Below are 21,285 nucleotides of genomic sequence, written 5' to 3' on the forward strand. Positions count from 1 at the left end.
ATAGACTACTCTAGCTCACTTATGTTAGATGAACCATGAGATGGACATTTGGGAAGTATAGAGGTACTAGGGGTAGAAGATTTGGACTATTTTTTGTAATTGTTTTTGTCAATAATATATTTTTTATTTATTTAATTTATAGCCCTCTGGGCCAAACCACTGAAAATGGTTAGACTAGTGAAATGAACCAAACCTAATTTCCTTGTTGAGCTTACAAATTTCCAGTGTCACCCCTGATTTACACAATTTATAGGAAATCAAAGTTAAATGCTAACATAAACAAGTTCAAATTTTCAAAAAGACAAGAATGCCTTAGAATGAAAAACCCTATGCTCGACTTTTCTTCAGCAACCACTCCTCTTCTTCCAATCAAGCGCAAACTTTGTTTAGGGTTTATGCCGGTGGAGCCCCTACTAGTAACTATCATGAACTACTCAACTTTACTAATACAAGTTTGTTTGCTATGTTTGGATGCCAAGACTAACATCTTGCCTAAACTTGGATCCATAGGTCATGGAGGAAACTTTATTTTCATATCTTGTATGCCTGTTTATTTTCATGTAGAAAGGTGGAAAAGAAACTTGCTCCAATAAAATTTGGTAAAAAGAAAAATTACATAGACTTTTTGAGGTAAAATACTATTCCTTTGGTATAAATTTTTTTTTTTTTTAATTTCTATTTTGACATGAAGAATTTCGCTTGTATGAATTTCAATCTTCTTTCCACAATATTGATTGCTATTTATATTTTCACTGGCCATGCTATGTGAAGAATATACCAAACAGAGCATGTAAAGAACCAAAGCTGGTTACAGTCTTGTGTGAAAAATGATGCCTCTTCCACTTGATCCTCTTGAAAGAAAATTGATATTTTCTCTAGCCTTGAAAATTGTATCTCCTCTATGCTGTCCACCATAGCCTCAGTGTTGGCAGGCACAAAGATAAAAACCTAAATACAAGTGTAAATTTGGTATTCTATATGATTTTTTTTTCTTTCTAAATGAGGGTGATATTGTCTTTTAGCTTCTTAATTTTAGAAGGACATAACAAATATTAAACATCCAATCATATCGATTTCTTAACATTTGTAGAACTAAAGGGGGTAAGTGTAATTTCATAAAGAGGGTCTCTTTAGTAATTAAACTATAATACAGGGGCAACTTTAATTATTCCATAATTTAAACATCTATATCACGAGGGAGGACTGAACCCGTGACTTCTTCACTAAGAGGCGTTGGTCAGTACCAACTGAACAACCCTTTGATGGTTTTTAAACAGTAAATATTGAAGCTACAACAGGTCATGTTGGGTTGGGCATTTTGAAATCCTAACCTTACAAGGTAAAGTTGGTCAAGTTAAGTTAGGTCAAACACTTAACCCTAATTATGACATAGACAATGATCATAAAATAATAATAAAAAAATGTATAATTTTATAATATTACTCTTCATTTATTAAAAATGTCATACATGATAGTAAAAAGGGCCAAGGTAAGTTGAGCCAAGTCAAACAATACTCAACCTTGACCTTACTCAAGGCGATCTTCGATCAACCCATCTGTAGTACCAAAATTTTGAGCCCAGACCTTGTTTCATTCAATCACAAAACGAGTTCATGCCATGAAAGCCCCTTGTAGTAACTCTCATGGACTAGTCATTTCACTAGACAACCTCGTTTGCCATGTTTGGATGCCAAGATTAACATCTCGGCCAAACTTGGATCCAGAAGTCACAGAGCAAACTTACTACCATAAGTTGTGCCACTGTTTTCATATAGAAAGGTGGAAAAGAAACTACTTCCAATATAATAGGGTTTTACTATTCATATTAGTGTAAAATGCCAACAAAAAGTTGGTAAAAACTAATTATATTTAGAATTTTCAGGTAAAATGCCTTTGCTTTGATACAACATTTTTATTTTCAAATTCAATTTTGACATAAAGAATTTGGATTGTAAAAAATTACAATCTTCTTTCCACCATATTCGCTGCTTTTTACATTTCCAGTGGTCATCCTATATGAAGAATATACTAAACAGACCATGTAAAGAACCAAAGCAAATACAAATTTATGTAAGAAATGATACTTCTTCCACTTGATGACTTGATCTTCTGAAAGAAATTCACTATGTTGTATTCCTTCTACAGGAATCAACAATGATCTAGGAGCTGACAGGCCCAAAAGAAAATTAAATTTATTTATTTAAAAAACAATAAATTTGAAATCATTTCTGCAGATAAGCTGGTGCTTGTTTGCATTCTCCCCTCTCCTGCTGTGATGAAGAAAAGGCATGGACCTTGTGCTTCAGTAAGTATAGCTGCTGTTACTTGGTTAAGATTCTATCTATGAAAGGAGAATGATGATTGCTCCTACCCTGCACTTTACATCCTCAGCAACATCTTAGCCATCAGTTTCCTAATCCCTATTGATGTTCCTAGGTCTCAATTCACATTAGCATTAGGTGATTAACTCATATTAATTATCTATTGAATCAAATGAAATACGCAACCTATAAACCCTAACCTAGTCAAGCCAACTGATCGTGTGATTTAACAAGAAATTGGAAGCAAGAAGAAGAAGAGACACAGGTGTTTGATGACGGAGTTCGGCTCTTGAGCCTAACGCTCCAGGACTCGGGATAGAGTCCAATCTACTATAGCTTGAGAGATTACAGATAAACAGGGAAAATAGAGGGTAGGAGATGACCGATATGGCAGTAGTTGATGCTCAAATCAACATCGAGTCTTCCTCTTTATATGAGGAATGAAAGCCCTCGCGCTCAAAGAACCAAACACGGGGAGATCAGAACATCAAGAACAACCCAAGCCATCACCGATCACTCAAGAACACCACCGAGTGATTCCCTTCCTTCGCCAAGCACTTTGCCTCAAAGTACCACAAGAATCAACCATCAAACGAAGGTAGAAGATGAAGAGCGGGAAGAAGAATAGCCATCTCCGAATCTCCAGAATCGCCAGAGCTCAAACCCCAAATCACAACACGAAACCCTCAACACTGTTTGCATACGTGAATGAAATAAACCAGCCCAACTATGCCTTATACAAACACATGAACCGGACGGTTCAATAACAAACCAGATAAATACATGAAATACCCAGATTACCCCAACACCTATCCCTGAATTTACTTGTTTCCACCCTTGGAATATGAATCGCGTAAAGTGACTGTCTGGTTGAACACAAGTTTCTCTGGTGTAGAATCTGGGTCTACAACAAAATAACCTGAAAGAAAACAAAACAGATGGGAACTAAGTAGTTGATGGGTGGCTGTGTGCAGATGTTTAGACCAGCATGCTAAGCTTTGGAGGCCCAACCCCAGAAACAACTGATCCAATGGTTTTGGGTCCAACAAGGGTTGGACTTAATCTTAGTATTCTATTTTTAGTCTTCATTTGTTTTAGTTTCCTAAGTAGGAGATAAGGTTTATATTTTGAGTTAGAACTTTGTGATTTTTAGCATAACTTACTCCATAAACCATGTCATTCTAAAAATAGAGCACTATCTGTCTCTCTGTGTTCTTGCAGGTTTGTGTAACCCAAAACCTTAATTCAGATTCCCCTCCCCACCCACCCGAACCAAGGAAAAAAAAAGGTGAGTTCATGGACTTATGGAATTACCAAGCCTTTCAAACTGAAACTTGTCTCCCACAGCAGCACTGCTAAGAGAGCCTATGGCAAAAGCTTCTGATGTCACCTCTTTGGACTTGGGATTCAGATTGGCAAGCCAATCATCCAGTTCAGCAGGATTCTGATGTCAAATCATAAAAAAAGTAAAGTCTCAGAAAACATTGAATCAATGGTTAATTCATGATATTGGGAAAAGAAAGTGAAACCAACCTCAGAAAGAAAAAGCCTGTCAAACAACCTGACTTCCACCTTAAGAGGATCAACCCCAGGCGAAGGTTGTGCAACCCAATGAAGAACACCCTGCAAACAGTTCAAATAATTAATTTTGGCTCATTGTTTTTATGAAATAATTGAAGTTCCTTAATAAACATTGCCAATTTGAGTCAGGAAAAGACCTTGGGCTTTGTTGTTTTGGAAAGATCATACTCAGCTCAAATCTCAACTACAGTTTCCTTATCATCACCATAGATTACCTCTGTGCATTTTATGGGGAAGGCATATCTGCATGGATGAAGAAAATTTTGGGTGTTCGCCAGAGGTTTTCCAAAATCCAAATAGATTGACATCACGAGAGGTTAGATATATACCTAAGTAGCACAGATTTACCAGGGGCAAGTCCATAGTAGTCTTTTGAATCCTTAGTTCGAAAATCAGAATGTTCAATGTAGATGACATTTGTGAAAGGGACCTAATAAGATGATATGGAAATATCAAAATCTCAGAAAGTTGATAAAATGGGCAGCAATACTTGAAACTGGGATACTCTAGAATGTAGAATCCTGGACTCCCTCTGTTTAATCAAAGTTCTAAGATATTTTGCATCAGCGACAAACACCTGAGTTGAATTTTGTAATAACTATAATATCAAAATCTACAAAGAATACAATATATGATTCTTGCACATAATAAGATGTTTTTTATATGAATTGATAGATTGTCACCAAAGATATAAGGTGCATATAATGAAAATATTAACTGCCAACATTGTGTATTGAGATGATTGTAATCTTCAATTAAAATAAGAATGTGAATCACTAATATTGCATGCTGAGATGGTAGTATATTTAATCATTCATCGTAGTCATATTTTTCTTATTGAAAACTTTTGTATTATTGCCTTACTTAAAATTGGAATAGGTGTTCAGTTGGTAATCTAGGTTCCCAAAAGATCATTTATACAAACAATGAATAGAGAAAAATTTAATTCATTTTTTGGGTCCTATAGTAGAAATGCATTGCAACATTGCCTACATAACACTCATACAATATGAAATGTTTCGTAGAATGATATACTATGGCAATTTATTTATTAATGTGACAAATGAGTGATAAGTAAGAAGATGCAAAGAGATATATTTAAAGTATATTTTCTACCTAAAACAAAAAACCACGAAAAGCGACGTCCATTTTCTAACTAGTTCCATAAAATATATCACCAGAGAGGATTGAACCCTTCGATGGTTTTTACCATAGCTTGTGCCTCTGTTTTCATGTAAGGAAGGTGAAAAAGAAACATTTTCCAATATGATAGGGTTTTATTATTTATATTAGAGTAAAATGCCAACAAATTTTTGTTGGTAAAAAAATAATTACATTTAGAAATTTCAGGTAAAATGGCATTCATTTGGTACAATATTTTTTCTTTCAAATTCTATCTTGACATAAAGAATTTGGCTTGTGTAAATTACAATCTTCTTTTCACCATATTCACTGCTATTTGTATTTCCAAAGGCCATGCTATTTGAAAATACTGAACAGAGCATGTAGAGAACCAAAGCTGATCACAATTTTTATGAGAGAAATGATGCTTCTTCCACCTGATCCTCTGAAAGAAATTTGCTATTTACTCCTGCCCTATAAAGTTGTATTCCTTCTACAGTAGTCACCATAATCTCAGTGTTGGCAGGAACGAAAAAAACCGAACCTTCTGAAATCATTTCTGCAGATAAGCCAGTGCTTGTTTGCATTGTCCCCTCTCCTGCTGTCACCAAGAAAAGGGATGGACCTTGTGCTACAGGAAGTATAGCTGCTGTTCCTTGGGGAAGAATGCAGTGATCAACCTCAAATTCATCAAAAGGTGGAAGGTACCTTTTTGTATATGGATTTAAGAGAAACCCATGAAGAATTCCAGGAGAGCCCTGCAATAAAACTGGATCAAGGAACTGCAGCATATATTTAAACATTGGGAATCCACTGGAATTTGTCAAAACCTCCTATATTTGTAAGGATGTTTACCAGTTCATATGTAAGCATGGAACACAGAGTCTGGACATCTCGGTACTTTGGTGTGAGGCCAGCACGCACAACATTATCTGAGGTTGCCATGCATTCGATGCATTCACCAGATATATATGCATGAGGTTCATTAGCTCCTAGGTACAGTGCTTCACCAGGGTTAAGCTTCACATAGTTCAGAAAGAATGCTGACATAACACCAATGTCACTTGGATATTGCTTTTCTAGTCTTAAGACCAGCTGTTCCTTATCTGTCAAATGTCTCACCTGAAGAAGCATAAAAGATTGATAAGAAGAAAGAGAGAGAACTTGTTGAATAGCTCAAGATCTCCCAATTACACACAATAATGGCAGAATATAGGTACACCAACAACTAAATTACAAAGAGCACTTGTATAAATAAAGGTGCAAGTTTCATATTCACTTCAAAGGAATTCATATCACCTTGCCTGAATAAAGTCTTTTGAGTTATTTACAAAGAACAGAGAATAGAAACTTCAGATGACAGTTCCGGCGTTCCATCCAACCAAAATGCTTGGATTGTGTACAACCCACAAATTTGGAGTGAATCTCCAACCAAATAACACTCCCAAGGTTTTAGAAATAATAGAATACAGCAGAAGCAATTGAAGGACAGAAAATGCTGTGAATTTTTTGTTAATATATAGAAATTAATGCTCAATAAAAGAGACACATAAATCTGATAGCAACTTGGAGTAATTGGGTTTATTTCTGCAATAAAGATTTCAAATTTGTGAAGCAACCAACAAAAGGAAGCTGGTGTCATGATAACATATCATTTATACATTGCAATGGAAATCTGCTTTAGAATAAAAGGAGCCATATTAAATTGGACTATCTTAGTGCAATTAAATTATGAAAAACAAAGCAATCAGAAATCACAGACAACTAAATACCATGAAACAAATACATGGAATTCTTTTATATACCTTCTTTTCAATGTTCAGACGCCTTTTCATTTTCAATACAGCCTCTGAGATAGCATTCTCACTTACTGTCATCAACTGGGTGAAGATAGATTGCAGAATGGATTTTATTCTTTCCTCCCCATATAGATCACTAATGCGTAAAACTTCATCAGCTTCAGCATTGCCAACCAGATCTATAATCTCAGGAACATCTTGAAGCACATCTTTAAGCTCCTGAAAAAAAAATAGCATTTCCTATGAATAAGTTGCCTATAATTCACAAAGAGAACAACAATTAATTACGTTAGTTTTGTATCATTCTCATTTATCAAGAACATCATAAAGCATGCCTCTAAGATCCTGTAGGAACAGCATTTCCTATAAATAAGTTGACTCTAGTGCACTAACAGAAAAGTAATTAATTCCCTTGGCACTTTGCATCACATTCTATGAATCAACCTTCTCTTCCTCTCTAGCAAGTACCAACCCACCCCTCCCTCAGGTTCAAAGGAATGAGACCTTCTACGCCCCATACCTGCCACTCTTGCTATATCCAAACCATGCCAAAACCCGAATCCATACCTAGAGCTCCTACCTTGTTGTATCTGCTCCCCTGTTCTTCCTCAATGCCTTTTTTCTTCCCTCCAACCTGAATGCCCCTCCCTCCACCCCACCCACCCCCCCCCCCCCCCAAAAAAAAAAAAAGAAAGAAAGAAATTGTTTGTCCATGTATATGAATCTAGTTACAGTCCCTACTTTTTCAGAAAATTACCAAAAGAGAAGCCCTTTGTGCATCTCTCTGAAAGTGCCCCAGATGACCAGATTACATTGATCAGGATGTTTAAATCATATGTTTCAAAGAAATTGTTCTATTATCAGCTTCTTATTTACTCTTTTTTTTTTTTGGCTCCATATTTAAAATTGGAGATAGTTTCATTCTTTTTTTTTTTTTTTTTTTGGGGGGGGGGGGGGTGGGGGTGGGGGGAGTGGGATCTGCACTAAACCCATTTGACTGATGCAAACCAGAAGCAGCCTCCTGCAATGGTCCCAGGCCGGTTTACATAGGTCTGGGGTTCCAATCAATCATAAGTTCTTTCAGATCTGAATAGATATTGTTGGAATTAAATGATTGTACAAGCAGATGTATAATACAACACTTGCAAGTTGCAACAAATCATATACAATCAAAGATGAATAAACTATGAAACAAACTCACAGAAGCTAGCAGAATGTATGCAAATTTCAGATGATACCCCAGGTCAAATTTTACTAACTTATATCATGTAACATAAACAATTGCTGCAAAGTAGAAATTACATTGAAAACCACAAATTCAGACAAATTATACTAATAACTCATCCTTATAGTTCAGTAATTTCAATAACCACCTTCCTGTACTTTTTCTACCAAATAAGTAACTAAGAGACCAATGGATTCTTCAAAGTGGCGAGAGTAACAGATTCTAGTAAGGAACCCCAATGGATCTTCAAAGTGACATAAAGAAACCCAATCATTCTATGAATTTCAGTTTCTATTATATAAGAAAAAAGCCAGTTGAATGAGGCAACAAATAATAAGAAAAATGCAGTCTATTTCTCAGGAAGACAGGCAAGTTAATTACTACCTCAACACTGACAAATCCACACAAGGCCTCAAACTCTGTAATGGCTAAAGCCATCTCAGGCTTGTGATTATCATCCTTGTAGAGTTTAGGCTTAGATTTATTCAAAGCCCTGGCCAATTCCTTGTCTGGGTGTGCCTGTATAGATAATGCTTTTGAAATTGAAAGCACCTACACCACCAGAGATCTAGAAATCACTTAAACTGGAAAACAAAACAAAAAAAAATATATTTTTTTTTTTTTTCTGGGGAGGGGGAGACTCAAATCAGAGAAAGATTTTAATACCTTGAACAAGAAAGGTAGATTATTTCCCCACTTCTTCACAACCTTATCACCAAGAACAGCAGGGTTTTCCGAAATCCACGACTTCAGGGTCTTCAGACCCACCGACACAAACCCAGAAGAATCCCCACCACCTTCACCATTTTCCACCACATAAGATGGCCCAGACGGATGGGTTCCCATCCAAATCTCTGCATAAGGCATACTGGGTTCAATCTCAAACCCAGAATTCAACGAGAACAGCCTTGCTACCGTTGAATTTTCACCACTTCTGCCCCAATCGTAGTTCTGAACTGAACATCCTAACTTCACTGGCTCATTCACAGTCTTTACCTTCATTGCCATCTCTTCTTCCATCTACCCACAACAGAAAAAAAAGAAAAAAAAAGACAGAAAGAAGAAAATTCTGAACTTGAGCTCTGGTTCAGACTGCGAATGCCACTGAAACTCTCTTGTTTGAAGCATTTAAATAGATTGAAATAAGAGGGAAAGAAAGAAAAAAAAAACTAGTTTTAGAAGTGGTTAAGTGAAAGAGAAGTTGGGTTTAACGAAATTAATGAAATTATCACGAGATTAACGCATTCACGAAAGCAAAGAAGAAAATGTGAGAGAAAATCTTACGGTTGCAGTTGGGCCCCGAGAAAGACGCAGCGAGCGTCGGTTATTTGAGAAGACGGCAAGCAGTTCATGTTTATGAATACAGCGGCCAGGTCACGATCTTGTGGGGCCCACCAACACTGAAATTATTCTTTTACGTAATATTTTCTTGTTTATTTATTTATTTTTATATTCCTACCATCATGGAGTTTAGACCCAAACCACTGAAAATGGTTAGACCGTTGGAATGGACCAAACCTAATTTCCCGGTCGAGCTTCAAAGAAAATCCGTTCCAAATCAAAACCAAAAGGGATTCAAAGTTTGGTCAAAATTCACAAATGGTTGGACCGGTTAGGTGGTTGACCTTGAATTAAGATGCGAAGTAAGTGTCGGTGTAAAGCGACAGATGACTTTTAATTTTTAAATTTTTAGAAAAACCCAAATTTATTATTTGAGAAAAAATTTCAGTACCACCCTTAACTTACCCTCAAAATTAATGCCACCCCCCGTACTGTCCAATTTATCAAACATATCCCTATAAGACAAAAATATATTGAAAACATTTCTCGTGGTTAGAAAAAGTGTCGATGTAAGCAAGTTAAATACTTCAGAATAACAAAAATAGTCTTGCATGAAAATCCCACAATCAGACTCGATTTTTTCGTCTTCATCTACTGTCTGGCATTACTTCCTTTTTTAGTCATAAATCTTCACAAATTTGAAAGATATACATTTTTTTTTTGTTGCCAACCCCGATTCCAAGGTTTTACCTTGACTAATCCGGTGTTCGACCCGGGTCGCACACCTGGCTGTGGTGGGTGAGTTTCCCAACGAGGGTTGGTCCAAGATGTTCGGTCTATCTAATAAATTGAGATAAATTGGATGACTTAGAGACTTAGAATTAATATTAGAAATAACTCAAGGCACTGCATTCAAAATTAGTCTTTATTTTATCAATCAGATCTCTATAAGATACAAATATATTGAAAATATTTCCAGTGGTTAAGAAAAATGTTGATGTAAACAAGTTAAATATTTCAAAATAATAAAAAAATCTTAAACAGAAATGCCACGATGAGATGCGATTTTTTTGTTTTCATCTACTGTTTAACACTACTTTTTTTTTAGTCATAAATCATCACACATTTAAAAGATATGCATTATGAACAATATTCTTAAACTTAAAGATGTTTTAATAATATTAGAAATAAGTAAGTAAAAACGAAGTGAGACTAACAACATAAATAATAGAAGGTTTGTGTGATAAATTGAATAACTTAGACTCAAAATTAATATTAGACAATAACTAAGGACTATGAGTTGAAAATTACTCTTTATTTATCAATTAAAAGAAACCATTGATCTAATCAAAATAAAAAACCCACAAAAAATAATAATCAAATTAACAACTCAACAAAAAGAAACATGAAAGTAATCAAAATGAAAAATCTAATTCTAGTTCTGTTGGTTTGCTTTGTTTTCTTATTTCTTTATTTCTTTATTTCAGTTTTTTAAGATTAATTAAAAAAAGGGCAAATGAAGACAAAAATCAATGATTGATCTGTATCATTATATTTTCATAATTCAATCTAATTTTTTGAACTTTTCTTCCTTGACTTTTTACCCATGTAAACAACATTTTCTCTAACATTTCACACATAACCATTTGCAGAACTAGTATTTACATCTAAAGTCTATAAGTGGGTAAGATTTGCCTAATTGGCACTTACATTTGAACCAAACTTTTGATACTAGAAATGGTTGGTGGAGGGTACTATCTTAGTGCTATTTTACCAATATGAGTTATGGGTTATGACCCAATGTGGTTGTTACTTAAAAAAAAAAAAGACCAATGTGGCTTTGTCATGCTTGTAGGAGAGCAGCTAAACAAAAGGGCAAGTTTAGTATCAAATATTTTCCACCCTAGAGTTTGATGGATCAATTTTCCTATGCCGTCATTTCAATAATTTTTTTCTAAGAAACTATTTTAGGGATTCAAATCATCTCTATAGGGGTGTCAACGGTGCGGTTTGGAGCGGTTTTGAACCGGGCCTAATGGTTTGGGCCCTACCAGCCCAAACAGCCCAAAAGAAACGAGGGGGCGGGGGTGACAACGGGGCCAGGGGACGGTGGCAATGGTTTGGACAAAAAAACAAAGAAATATTTTATTCCCAACCCAAACCGCAACACACAAACCAAAGATAGAGGAGAAGACCCAAAGATTAACGGGAGGCTGCGTCCAAACCACAGGTTTTTGGGTAAAGACAAGAATAAGAGTTACAATAAGACTAATAAAGACTAATGGGCTGCCCCGGCGGGCCGCCGCCCGGCCTGGGGGGCAAGGCTGGTTCGGCCTGTTTAATGTTCGGGTTGAAAATGCACCTCTCCCTCATCCAAGGGGTTGTCCTCAATGTCCCTACCTCACAAAAGGGTTTGATACAAGCTTGCCCATTACCTCAAATTTTGGGAAGGGAGGGGACAAGAGGAGACAAGAGGACAAACAGTTGGGTGGTGATGATCTATGCAATTATTTCAGTGTCTTGACCTCTTTTTTTTTTCCGGTACAAAGACGGGGTTAAACAATCCAAATGAACAAACAGAAAACTTAACTTAAACAATACTCTCTATCCACCATGAGAATTCCTTCTAACCCAGTTGGAGGATCTGGGAAGAAAGCCCATGGGTCTAAGAGACAAAGTTGCACCCTAGACATCCAATCAGCAGCTTTATTCCTTCTTTTTTTTGGTAAACAACAATCTTATTCAAAGCGGGCATGGGGTGGAGGGGAACATAATTCCACCAACCACACAGTGGAAGACGGACATTCTTTCGGGCTCGAAATCAAAAGGGCCTTCCTGGCTAAGAGATCTGCAATTACATTAGAACTCCTAGGAATAAAGCTAGGAATACAATGTATGAAATTATTCATTAAATAATGAATATCTTGGATTAGAGGCTCCACTACCATCAGTGTCTTTACCTTGAGGCTATAACTGTAGTACATTGACCATTGTACTAAGGTCTGCATTTTTTTTTGTTCCTTAAATAAGGTAATCCATTAGCATGATATTTTCGTACTCATTTTTAAAAAAGAAAATTAAAGTTCATCAAGCTTACATGCATCTCGACTATATAGTTCAAGAGATAATTTTATAACTATATTGTATATGCAGCGGAACTTCACCCTTGGATAATTACACGAGGATAGATGGAGATGTATTTCCATCTTTTATATGAATTTAAGAATCATATTTAATGCCAATGGAGGAGTAGTAGGATGGTTAGGAACCTGACTTCTCAGTGGAGAGATTATATGGGTTCAACTCCTACTGATGGCATATATAATATCCCTAACTTATATATAAAATGCGTCTTTGTACAAAAAAAAATCACCTTTGACGTGTGGAATCTACAAAGGGTACAAAGGAATTTTGACATCTTGTTGAAAATCTTTATTGTAGAAAATAAACACAATCCATTGACTGGAAATAATAATACTAAAAAAAAAGAGTATGAAAATAATAATTATTTATATTTTAGACCCACATTTTTTTCTTTCTTACTTTTTGACCCACACTTTAACAAGCTAAAAGAACTAAAGAAGTACTTTTAATTGAGTAATTAAACAGATAGAACATGTGGAGCCGATAAAAATTCCTTGTGAAAAATAATTAAATTATGAGAAATAGATACTTGTTTAGATCTTTACACATTTTTCATGGTGCCACATGACAGGAGACGTGGGGAAGCTAGAGTCATGTGCTGTACGTATGGTAGAAAATCTATCTTTGACTTTAATGGTGGGGCCCATAATTCGAAATTAATGCAAAATTACTTCAATCATGCACACTGGTCAATTGAAATATCGGACAGTCAAGTGCAAAATTTCGATCTTGACCATTAAATATCAATGGTGGAGATTAAAATCGCAACTAAGATCTCGATCCTCCAAACCAAGATGTACCAGATTTACGTTAGTGACAATGAGAATTAATGTTGGATTGTGATATTAATATTATTTATTTTATTATATATTAATCCCTTTTTCTTGTGAATTACTTTTTTTTTATTAACCATACATTCTTGAAAACGTTTTCATTGGAAAGTATGACGCACGTGGTGGTTGCGTTGACATATAAAAAGGTATTCGTATTTCTTAAAAAGTCTAAGTGGCTTTTTATTTATTTATTATTTTGTTATAGGGTGGGAGTTGGCCAAGGATTTAAGGGATCAGATTCGCATTTTGGAGATATTTTGGTATATTCTGTAATTAAGTTCCTCACATTCCCCAAAATTCTAAACCATACCAAACAGATTTCTCCAAAATGATTACTTTTCTGTATTCAAACCTATCTATTTGGTTCAACTCCATTTGAATAGAAGAAATATTTATGGAGAGAGTAGTAGTAATTTTTAGGTGTTTTTCATACAAATGTGGTCATGATACACGTATCCAGATTAGGGATGTCTATTGATCAAGTCTAGTTGGATATCATCATACATAAATGTTGCATCATGATCTTTGTGTTTATCTGATTAAGATAAGTTTGATCCAGTGTGGAATCAGAGTGTGGTAATATTGAATTGACTTAGCTTTGAATTTGGTAGCTCTTTTTATTGGAACTAAATCAAAGTGATGGTTTGACCGGCCTATTTCTACTATTTAGATTTACAGGTTTTGTATCTCGGATATTTTTCCTGTTGTTTCTGTTGAATGAATTGTGGTTTACAAAAAAAAAAAATTCATAATATATTGAAGTGGTACTCAACTAGGTCCCAAACCACCTCTAGGATTTGAGATGTTTTCCAGCAACTTACATAGCACTTAAAATTTCAGAATTCATCAACTCAAAGACAGCTTCCTTGATTAAAGACAAAGTTCTGGCATGGTGGCCTGGTGAAATAGCAGCCAAAATGCTCAGCATACCCCTCCCTCTATACCCAACAATGGATCATTTTATATGGAAACCCACTTCAATAGGAACATTCACTGTCAGTTTGGCTTACAGGTTGGCATCATCATCTCCCTCTCCCACCTAGAATCCTCTTTTTCTTATGGAAGACCATCCTTGGTAAACTACCTATAGCGGACCTGTTGCTTGTGAGAGGCTGTAATGTACCACCCCAATATATTTTATGTTGTCACCCTAATTCTTCAACGCACCACCTCTTTACAATCTACCCTTTTACCCTTCACCTCCATTTGTGGGACCCCTCACAACCTTTCTGTCCCCAATTTCAAGCCCTTGTCACCCAGTCTACCCAATCATCCCCTCACAGATAGCAAAACCTCCACACCCTTATTGCACTTTGGGCTCTCTAGGGATACTATAATACTGTCACCCACTCTCCCCAACCCCCATTGCACCAAGATGTCGTGCAACGCTTACAACAGGTGATAACTGAGTTCTCCCCTCCCTCCCCACAACACCCCTCCAACGAAGCACCAATACTCCTCAGGTGGGAACTTCCGCTACCAAGTTAGATCAAACTCAATGTGGACGGATCCTCTTTCTCAGATCCAAAACGTTCTAAGGATTGGAGGTCTTGCACACAACTCTAATCACCAGGTGATGTTTGCCTTTGGCTAAGAGCTATCAAAACTCTCTTATCACTGAAGCACAAGCTATTCGGCGCGGACTCTGTCTTGCCCTTGATTTCCAAAACTCTTATGTCCAAGTGGAAAGTGACAAGCAAGCGCTAGTATTCTCTATTACGAATCCAACATCCTGTCGAAGCTGGAAAATCTCTCACATACTCGTTGATATTCTAAAGCTAGCGGCATCTTTCACTGAATGTTCATTATCACATGTCCCCCATGCTCATCAACAGCATTATCTCAAGATTGGTTCGTGTACCACCACTCCCCCCCTTATCTTGGATCCTACTTTGTCTATTTAATGTGTAAGATCCACGTGGTTTTCACTTAAATAAATAAAGTTCTCATTTGCGGAAAGAAAAAAAAAAAAAAAGTGGTACTTTTCATTTAGATCCCGAGGTTTGATTCAAGTCAATATTTAATTAAAAAATAATATTATGCATTGGCCTCCTCTGTGATATTTGAAAAAGCCAATTAAAGTCATAGTACGATTTTCATAACTATAATGCATTTATAAGTTTTTTATTTCTTTTCTTCATATGGTTGCATATTCAATTAGAAAATTATTTGGATTTGAATATTGTAAAAAAACACAAGGACATTTTAATCATAAAAATGATATTACGCCTTACTTTGAGTCTTTTTTTTTATGCCATAAGGGAGACAAATACACAATGTCATTCTTTTATCCAAAATCACCCGAATCAAACCTCAAGGGGGTCCAAATGAAAATAACGCTATAATTGAAGTATCTGATTTTTCCCCAGTTAATAAAATGGGGTATCTGGCCTCGGCTGGTAGCTCGGAAAAAAACTTTCCCCACCCAAACAATGCACGGCCGAACCTAACCCTACCAATAAGGAAAAAACAACATATACAAGAAGGTTAAGGGTGCAAATTTAGCCTTGACATCTCAAATCTGTCTTGGGATTTTCTATTATCCCAAGAAGTACAGCTTGTCTTCAACAGTTCCCTTAAACAAAATTCATTTTATATTTAATTTGAAGAATTTGGCTGGTTATACAGTTAATATAATTTTCTTTGATTGACTTAAGCACTATTGTTTACATTTCCACTGTCCATACACTTACCTGCTGAAAAAAGGAAAATTAAAAGAGATACATACTGTATTAAGCATGTAAAGCACTAAAAATGGTTACAACATTGTGTGAGAAATGGTACTCTGCCACTTAATCCTCTGAAAGAAACTTTCTAAGGGATACATAAAAGCACTAAAGATGGTTACAACTTTGTATGAGAAATGGTACTTCTGCCACTTAATCTTCTGAAAGAAACTTGCTATTCACCCCAGCCCTATAAAGCTGCACTCCTTCTGTGGTGGTTAACATAATCTCTGTGTTGGCAGGGACAAAAAGAACACAACCTTCTGAAATCATTTCTCCAGATAAACAAGTGCTTGTTTGCATTGTCCCCTCTCCTGCTGTGACCAGCAAAAGGGATGGGCCTTTTGCTACAGGAAGTTTAGCTGATGTTCCTTGAGGAAGCATGCAATGGTCAACCTCAAATTCATCAAAAGGTGGGAGGTACCTTTTCATATACTCGTTCAAGCGAAACGCATGAAGAATTCCAGGGGAGCTCTGCCACAGAATTGGATTAGAGGACTGATCCAACATCTAAGGTAGTCATAATAATATATGCCTTTTGAACGGACTTGTTTGAAGCAAACCTCTTTATAGTTAGTCATTATAATGTTTACCTGTTTGTATGTAAGCATGGAACACAGAGTCTGAACATCTCGGTACTTCTGGGTGAGGCCAGCACGCACAACATTATCTGAGGCTGCCATGATTTCAATACATTCACCAGATACATATGCATGGGGTTCATTAGCATCTACATAAAGTGCTTCACCAGGGCTAAGCCTCACGTGGTTTAGGAAGAAGGCAGACAAAACACCAATATCACTTGGAAATTGCTTCTCTAGTCTTAATGCCAGTTGCTCCTTATCTGTCAAACGCCTCACCTGAAGCAACATACAAAATAGGTAAGAGACAAGGAAGAAGAATTGGTGCATAGTACAGGATCTCCTATCACGCAAAATGTGTTAGTACAGGAACATGCAAAAAATTGACCCACTAACATTTGGGTTCGCTTCAACATATGATGATACCATTTACCACCTTGCAGGAGGAGTTGTGAATAACAATAATAATTTTGAGGTCACTACTGATTTCTTGAAGCCTTACAAAGAATGCCTGTATAACTAATAAAAACTAGTTTCATAATAGGAGAAATTCATAAAACTTTGACTTAACAATGTCTTTGGGTAATCCATAAAAGCATAAGAGATTAGAAACCTCAAACTGATAAATCCAGAGTTCCATCCAGCAAAATGCATGAATTTTGAAAACTAAAACCTTTGGATTTAGTTCCAAATAAAAAATCACTCTGCAGTTCAGTCATAACAGAATACACCATGAACCCATGGCCTATAGGACCTGAAAGAAATGAAAGTGTTGTGAGGGTCTGTAAAGTTCCTCTACTCTTGCCGGACCATGGCAGATGACAGTTTCAATCATAACAGAATACACCATGAACCTATAGCCTATAGGACCTGAAAGGAATGAAAGTGTTGTGAAGGTCTGTAAAGTTCCTCTACTCTTGCCGGACCATGGCAGATGATAGTTTCAATCATAACAGAATACACCATGAGCCTAAGGGACCTTAAAGAAATGAGAGTCTCACTTGTAAAAGTATGTAAGGTTCCTCCACTCCTGCTAGACCATGGCAGGTGACACAAATCTATAAGCTCCAGCCAGTGCCATGCTGAAGCACATCCCTGAACTTTTACTCAAGTGTCCTTAAACATTTGAGAAGAGGGCGGGTTTGAACTAAGAACAAAGGACAACTGACTGAACATTTAAAAAATGAAGAAGAACACTAGCTCTAAAAGTACCACAGGAACGCCCTAAAATATGCCTTATTTACGTATAAACATACAGATTGCAGAGGAACAACTTTATACAAATATTTCTTATGTTGTTATATCTACCTGGAAGTTATTCAAACACTCCTCAAGCCAAGACACCCTAATTTCTTTGAATGGCTTCAGTATTCAACTTCAAGCTATGACTCAGAAATCAGCTTATGTGATTGGAAAACGGAAAAATGTTTATCTTTTTATTGGATCAATATCTAGAATTTAATGCTTAATGAGACGTAAACTTGATATCAAGCACGAGTATAGGCAATTTATGCAGTATTTATAGATTTCAATCTCGTGGAACAAAAATAAAATGAAGCTAGTGACATGATATAACCTGTTGTTCCTATATTGCAGGGAAATAGATCTGGTCTAGAATAACTGTCACCCTTCCAAATTGGATTATCCTACTACGTACTGAAATAAAAGAAAAATGCAATACAACAAATAGACAATTAAATACCATGGAACAAACAAGTAACAAGTATTTCACATACCTTTTTTTCAATGTTTAGTCGTCTTTTCATACTGAACACAGCTTCTGAGGTGGCATTCTCACTTACTGTCATCAACTGGGTGAAGATTGACTGCATAATGGATTTAATTCTCTTCTCTTCATATTGCTCATTAATGTGTAAAACTTCATCAACTTCAACAATACCAACCAGATCTTTAATCTCAGGAACATCACGAAGGACATCTTTAAGCTCCTATAGAAACATGGGATTTCCAATGAATAAAACGATTCCAATGCACAAAAAGAACAACATTAAATACTACAGCATTTTGTATCACTCCCTACAAATCACAAACGTCTTGAAGCACATCTTTAGGCTTCTGTAGAAACAGAGCACTCCCATGAATAAGTCAAATCTAATGCACAAACAGAAAAATTGTAAGTTTTTAGGCTCTCTCTCTCTCTCTCATATATAAATAACCTTCGGTTGCGCCCCCCACCTTCGAGGTCCGGCCTCTTATACATTTCATGAAATTACAAATGGAAGCCCTGTGTGCAAGTCTTGTGAAATAAACAAATGAATGAATAAAAAATATATATGTTGCTATGTGATGTATCTATTGTTTATTTAATGGTAAAAATAGATCTATTGTTCAAGTGCCCCAAATTGTCATTATATTAACCAAGATGCTGGCATTGGAAAAAGGCAAAAGCCAGCATCAGTGATCTCCATCCTCTCTGACTTTCCCTCATTTTAAGTGTGCATGTGTTTTCAAAGAAATTGTTATCAGCTTCTTCTTCTTCTTCTTCTTCTTTTCTTTTTTTTTTGGGTGTTGGCCGGGGGTGCCAGAACCAGGCAGGCAAACATGTGATATAAAAGTATAAATTAAGTGCAACATGTTAGTTTCAATTTTCTCTCAATTTTGCTCAGCATTAGAAGAGCATGTTAAGTGAGGCATAGCTTATAAACATAGTTTCCTTCTATTGTTCTCTCTTTTGTCTTTTTTTTTCTTTTTCCCCTTCTTTTTTCTTTTCTTTTGTTTTCTTTTTAGGGGTGGAGGGGTGTTTCTTGTAGTCAGGCTCTCCAAAACCCAACTGAAGTGGTTCAAACCAGAATCAGTCCCCTGCCCCGTCATAGGCCAGTTCAGATAGGTCCTTAATTCCACTCATAAACTCTCCCAAAAGCTGAATGAGTTCAATTGTGCACTCTCCCAATCTAAATGAAGTTCAGTTTTCAAGGCAATGTCTAAGAACCCAGGCAGTTTTGTCTCCATTGGTGCCTTGCTGGTATTGCCTTAGATTTTTGTGCTACTTGTCCACATTGGTTCACCAAGCACCATGACAAATACGATGGTGTTAACACATGAAACAAAGCATATGATGAGTAGATAAGGTAATCAACTAGCAGGACCAATGTAACCAAATGTAACCAAATTTCAGATAATACATCCCACAACAGACCTTCAAAACTTGTCACATTACATGCAATAATAGCCAAAGCAGCAGTTATGTTAAAAATCATTCATTCAGGCCACTTGCACTAATCATCAATCCCTGATATAATGAATTTCACTAGCCAAACCTATCTGGGATGGTAATTAGATGCCAAAACAGCCTTCTGTGTCTCCATCTTAACTATACCATTAAATAAATGCAAGCAGAGAAACCCGATTGGATCTTATTGTCATACAGAAACCCATACATTTAATGAATTTCAAAATTTTAAATAAGAGAAAGCCATTTTCATAAAGATCAAGTAATCAAAAAGAAAAATGCAGTTACTTCAACAGGAAGACAGGCTAGTTAGTTCCTACCTCAACACTAACGAATCCACACAAGGCTTCAAATTCTGCAATAGCCAAAGCCATCTCAGGTTTATGATTGTCATCTCTATAGAGATTTGGTTTAGCTTTATTCAAAGATCTGGCCATTTTCTTGTCTGGATGTGCTTGTATAGATGATGCTTTTGAAAATGAAAGCACCTACACCACAGATGTATTATCCATATGAAATTAAGAACACATAAAAAGAAAAACACACATCTTCTGGAAATCCTGAGGGGGGAAAATGGTACTTAAATCGAAAAAAAAATTTAATACCTTGAACAAGAAAGGAATGTTATTTCCCCACTTCTTCACGACCTTATCACCAAGAACACAGGGGTTTTCCGAAATCCAAGACTGCAGAGTCTTCGGCTCGAACCCAGAAGAAACACCATCAAGTTCGCCACTTTCCACCACATAAGATGGCCGCAACGGATGGGTTCCCATCCAAAGCTCCGCATAAGGCTTACTGTGTTCGATCTCCAACCCAGAATTCAACGAAAACAGCCTTGCAACCCTCGATTCCTCACCGGTTCTTCCCCAATCGTAGTTCTGAACAGAACATCTTAACCTCACTGGCCCATTCACAACTTTTTTCTTCATTGCCACATCTTTTTCCATCTACACACAACAGAAAAAGAGATAAATGTTGGATTTGGGCTCTGATTTAGATTAAGAGCGCCATTGGAGATCAGCTTTGAAGTATCTAAATCGAGTGAAAAAGACGGAAACAGATATTGCTGAGGAAATGGGTTAAGAAATTTAATGTAAGAGATTGTCAAGAGATTTAAGGCATTGGCGAGCGCTGAGAAAGGAATTGAAAAATCTAACCATTGCAGTCGAGTCAGCTATTTTGAGACGACAGCGAAGAGCAAGCTATGGTCCATATAAATCATTTTGACACTTTTGTATACAATCTTACTTTTAGAAATGATTTACTGAAATTATGCAAAATAATGGTTTTTTTTCTTTCTTTTTTGGTAGAGCAAAATAATAGTCAACAATCTATAAGAAAGTGAGATAGAAATTCAAACTCGATTTATATATATTTTGAGTACAAATTAAGGGTAATTTTCGGTTGGACCCTAGAGAGTTCACCTAAAAAAAATGTCATTTGACCTAAGAACATTCAAATCCGATTTTTTCAAATTTG

General features: G+C 36.3%; 2 protein-coding genes across 2 annotated transcripts; both read right to left on the reverse strand.

The window, feature by feature from the left end:
- Positions 1-5,354: 5,354 nt before the first annotated feature.
- On the reverse strand, positions 5,355-9,346 carry LOC149000415 (mannose-6-phosphate isomerase 1-like). Its single transcript, XM_089139815.1, has 5 exons — positions 8,715-9,346; positions 8,433-8,600; positions 6,830-7,042; positions 5,880-6,146; positions 5,355-5,782 (listed from the first exon to the last, which is right to left on the reverse strand). The coding sequence occupies exons 1-5, from the start codon at positions 9,066-9,068 to the stop codon at positions 5,435-5,437; spliced, it is 1,350 nt and encodes a 449-aa protein (XP_088995941.1). The 5' UTR covers positions 9,069-9,346; the 3' UTR covers positions 5,355-5,434.
- Positions 9,347-16,017: 6,671 nt separating this feature from the next.
- LOC149000416 (mannose-6-phosphate isomerase 1-like) lies at positions 16,018-21,034 on the reverse strand. The gene is made up of 6 exons (XM_089139816.1): positions 20,964-21,034; positions 20,409-20,753; positions 20,124-20,291; positions 18,350-18,562; positions 16,626-16,892; positions 16,018-16,506 (listed from the first exon to the last, which is right to left on the reverse strand). Exons 1-6 carry the CDS (start codon positions 20,964-20,966, stop codon positions 16,186-16,188), a joined length of 1,317 nt encoding a protein of 438 aa, XP_088995942.1. The 5' UTR covers positions 20,967-21,034; the 3' UTR covers positions 16,018-16,185.
- Between the last annotated feature and the right edge of the window lie 251 nt (positions 21,035-21,285).

The sequence above is a fragment of the Hakea prostrata genome, chromosome 11, assembly GCF_041222555.1.
Source record: "Hakea prostrata isolate BN-2017 chromosome 11, UWA_Hpros_2, whole genome shotgun sequence".
Lineage (NCBI taxonomy): Eukaryota > Viridiplantae > Streptophyta > Magnoliopsida > Proteales > Proteaceae > Hakea > Hakea prostrata.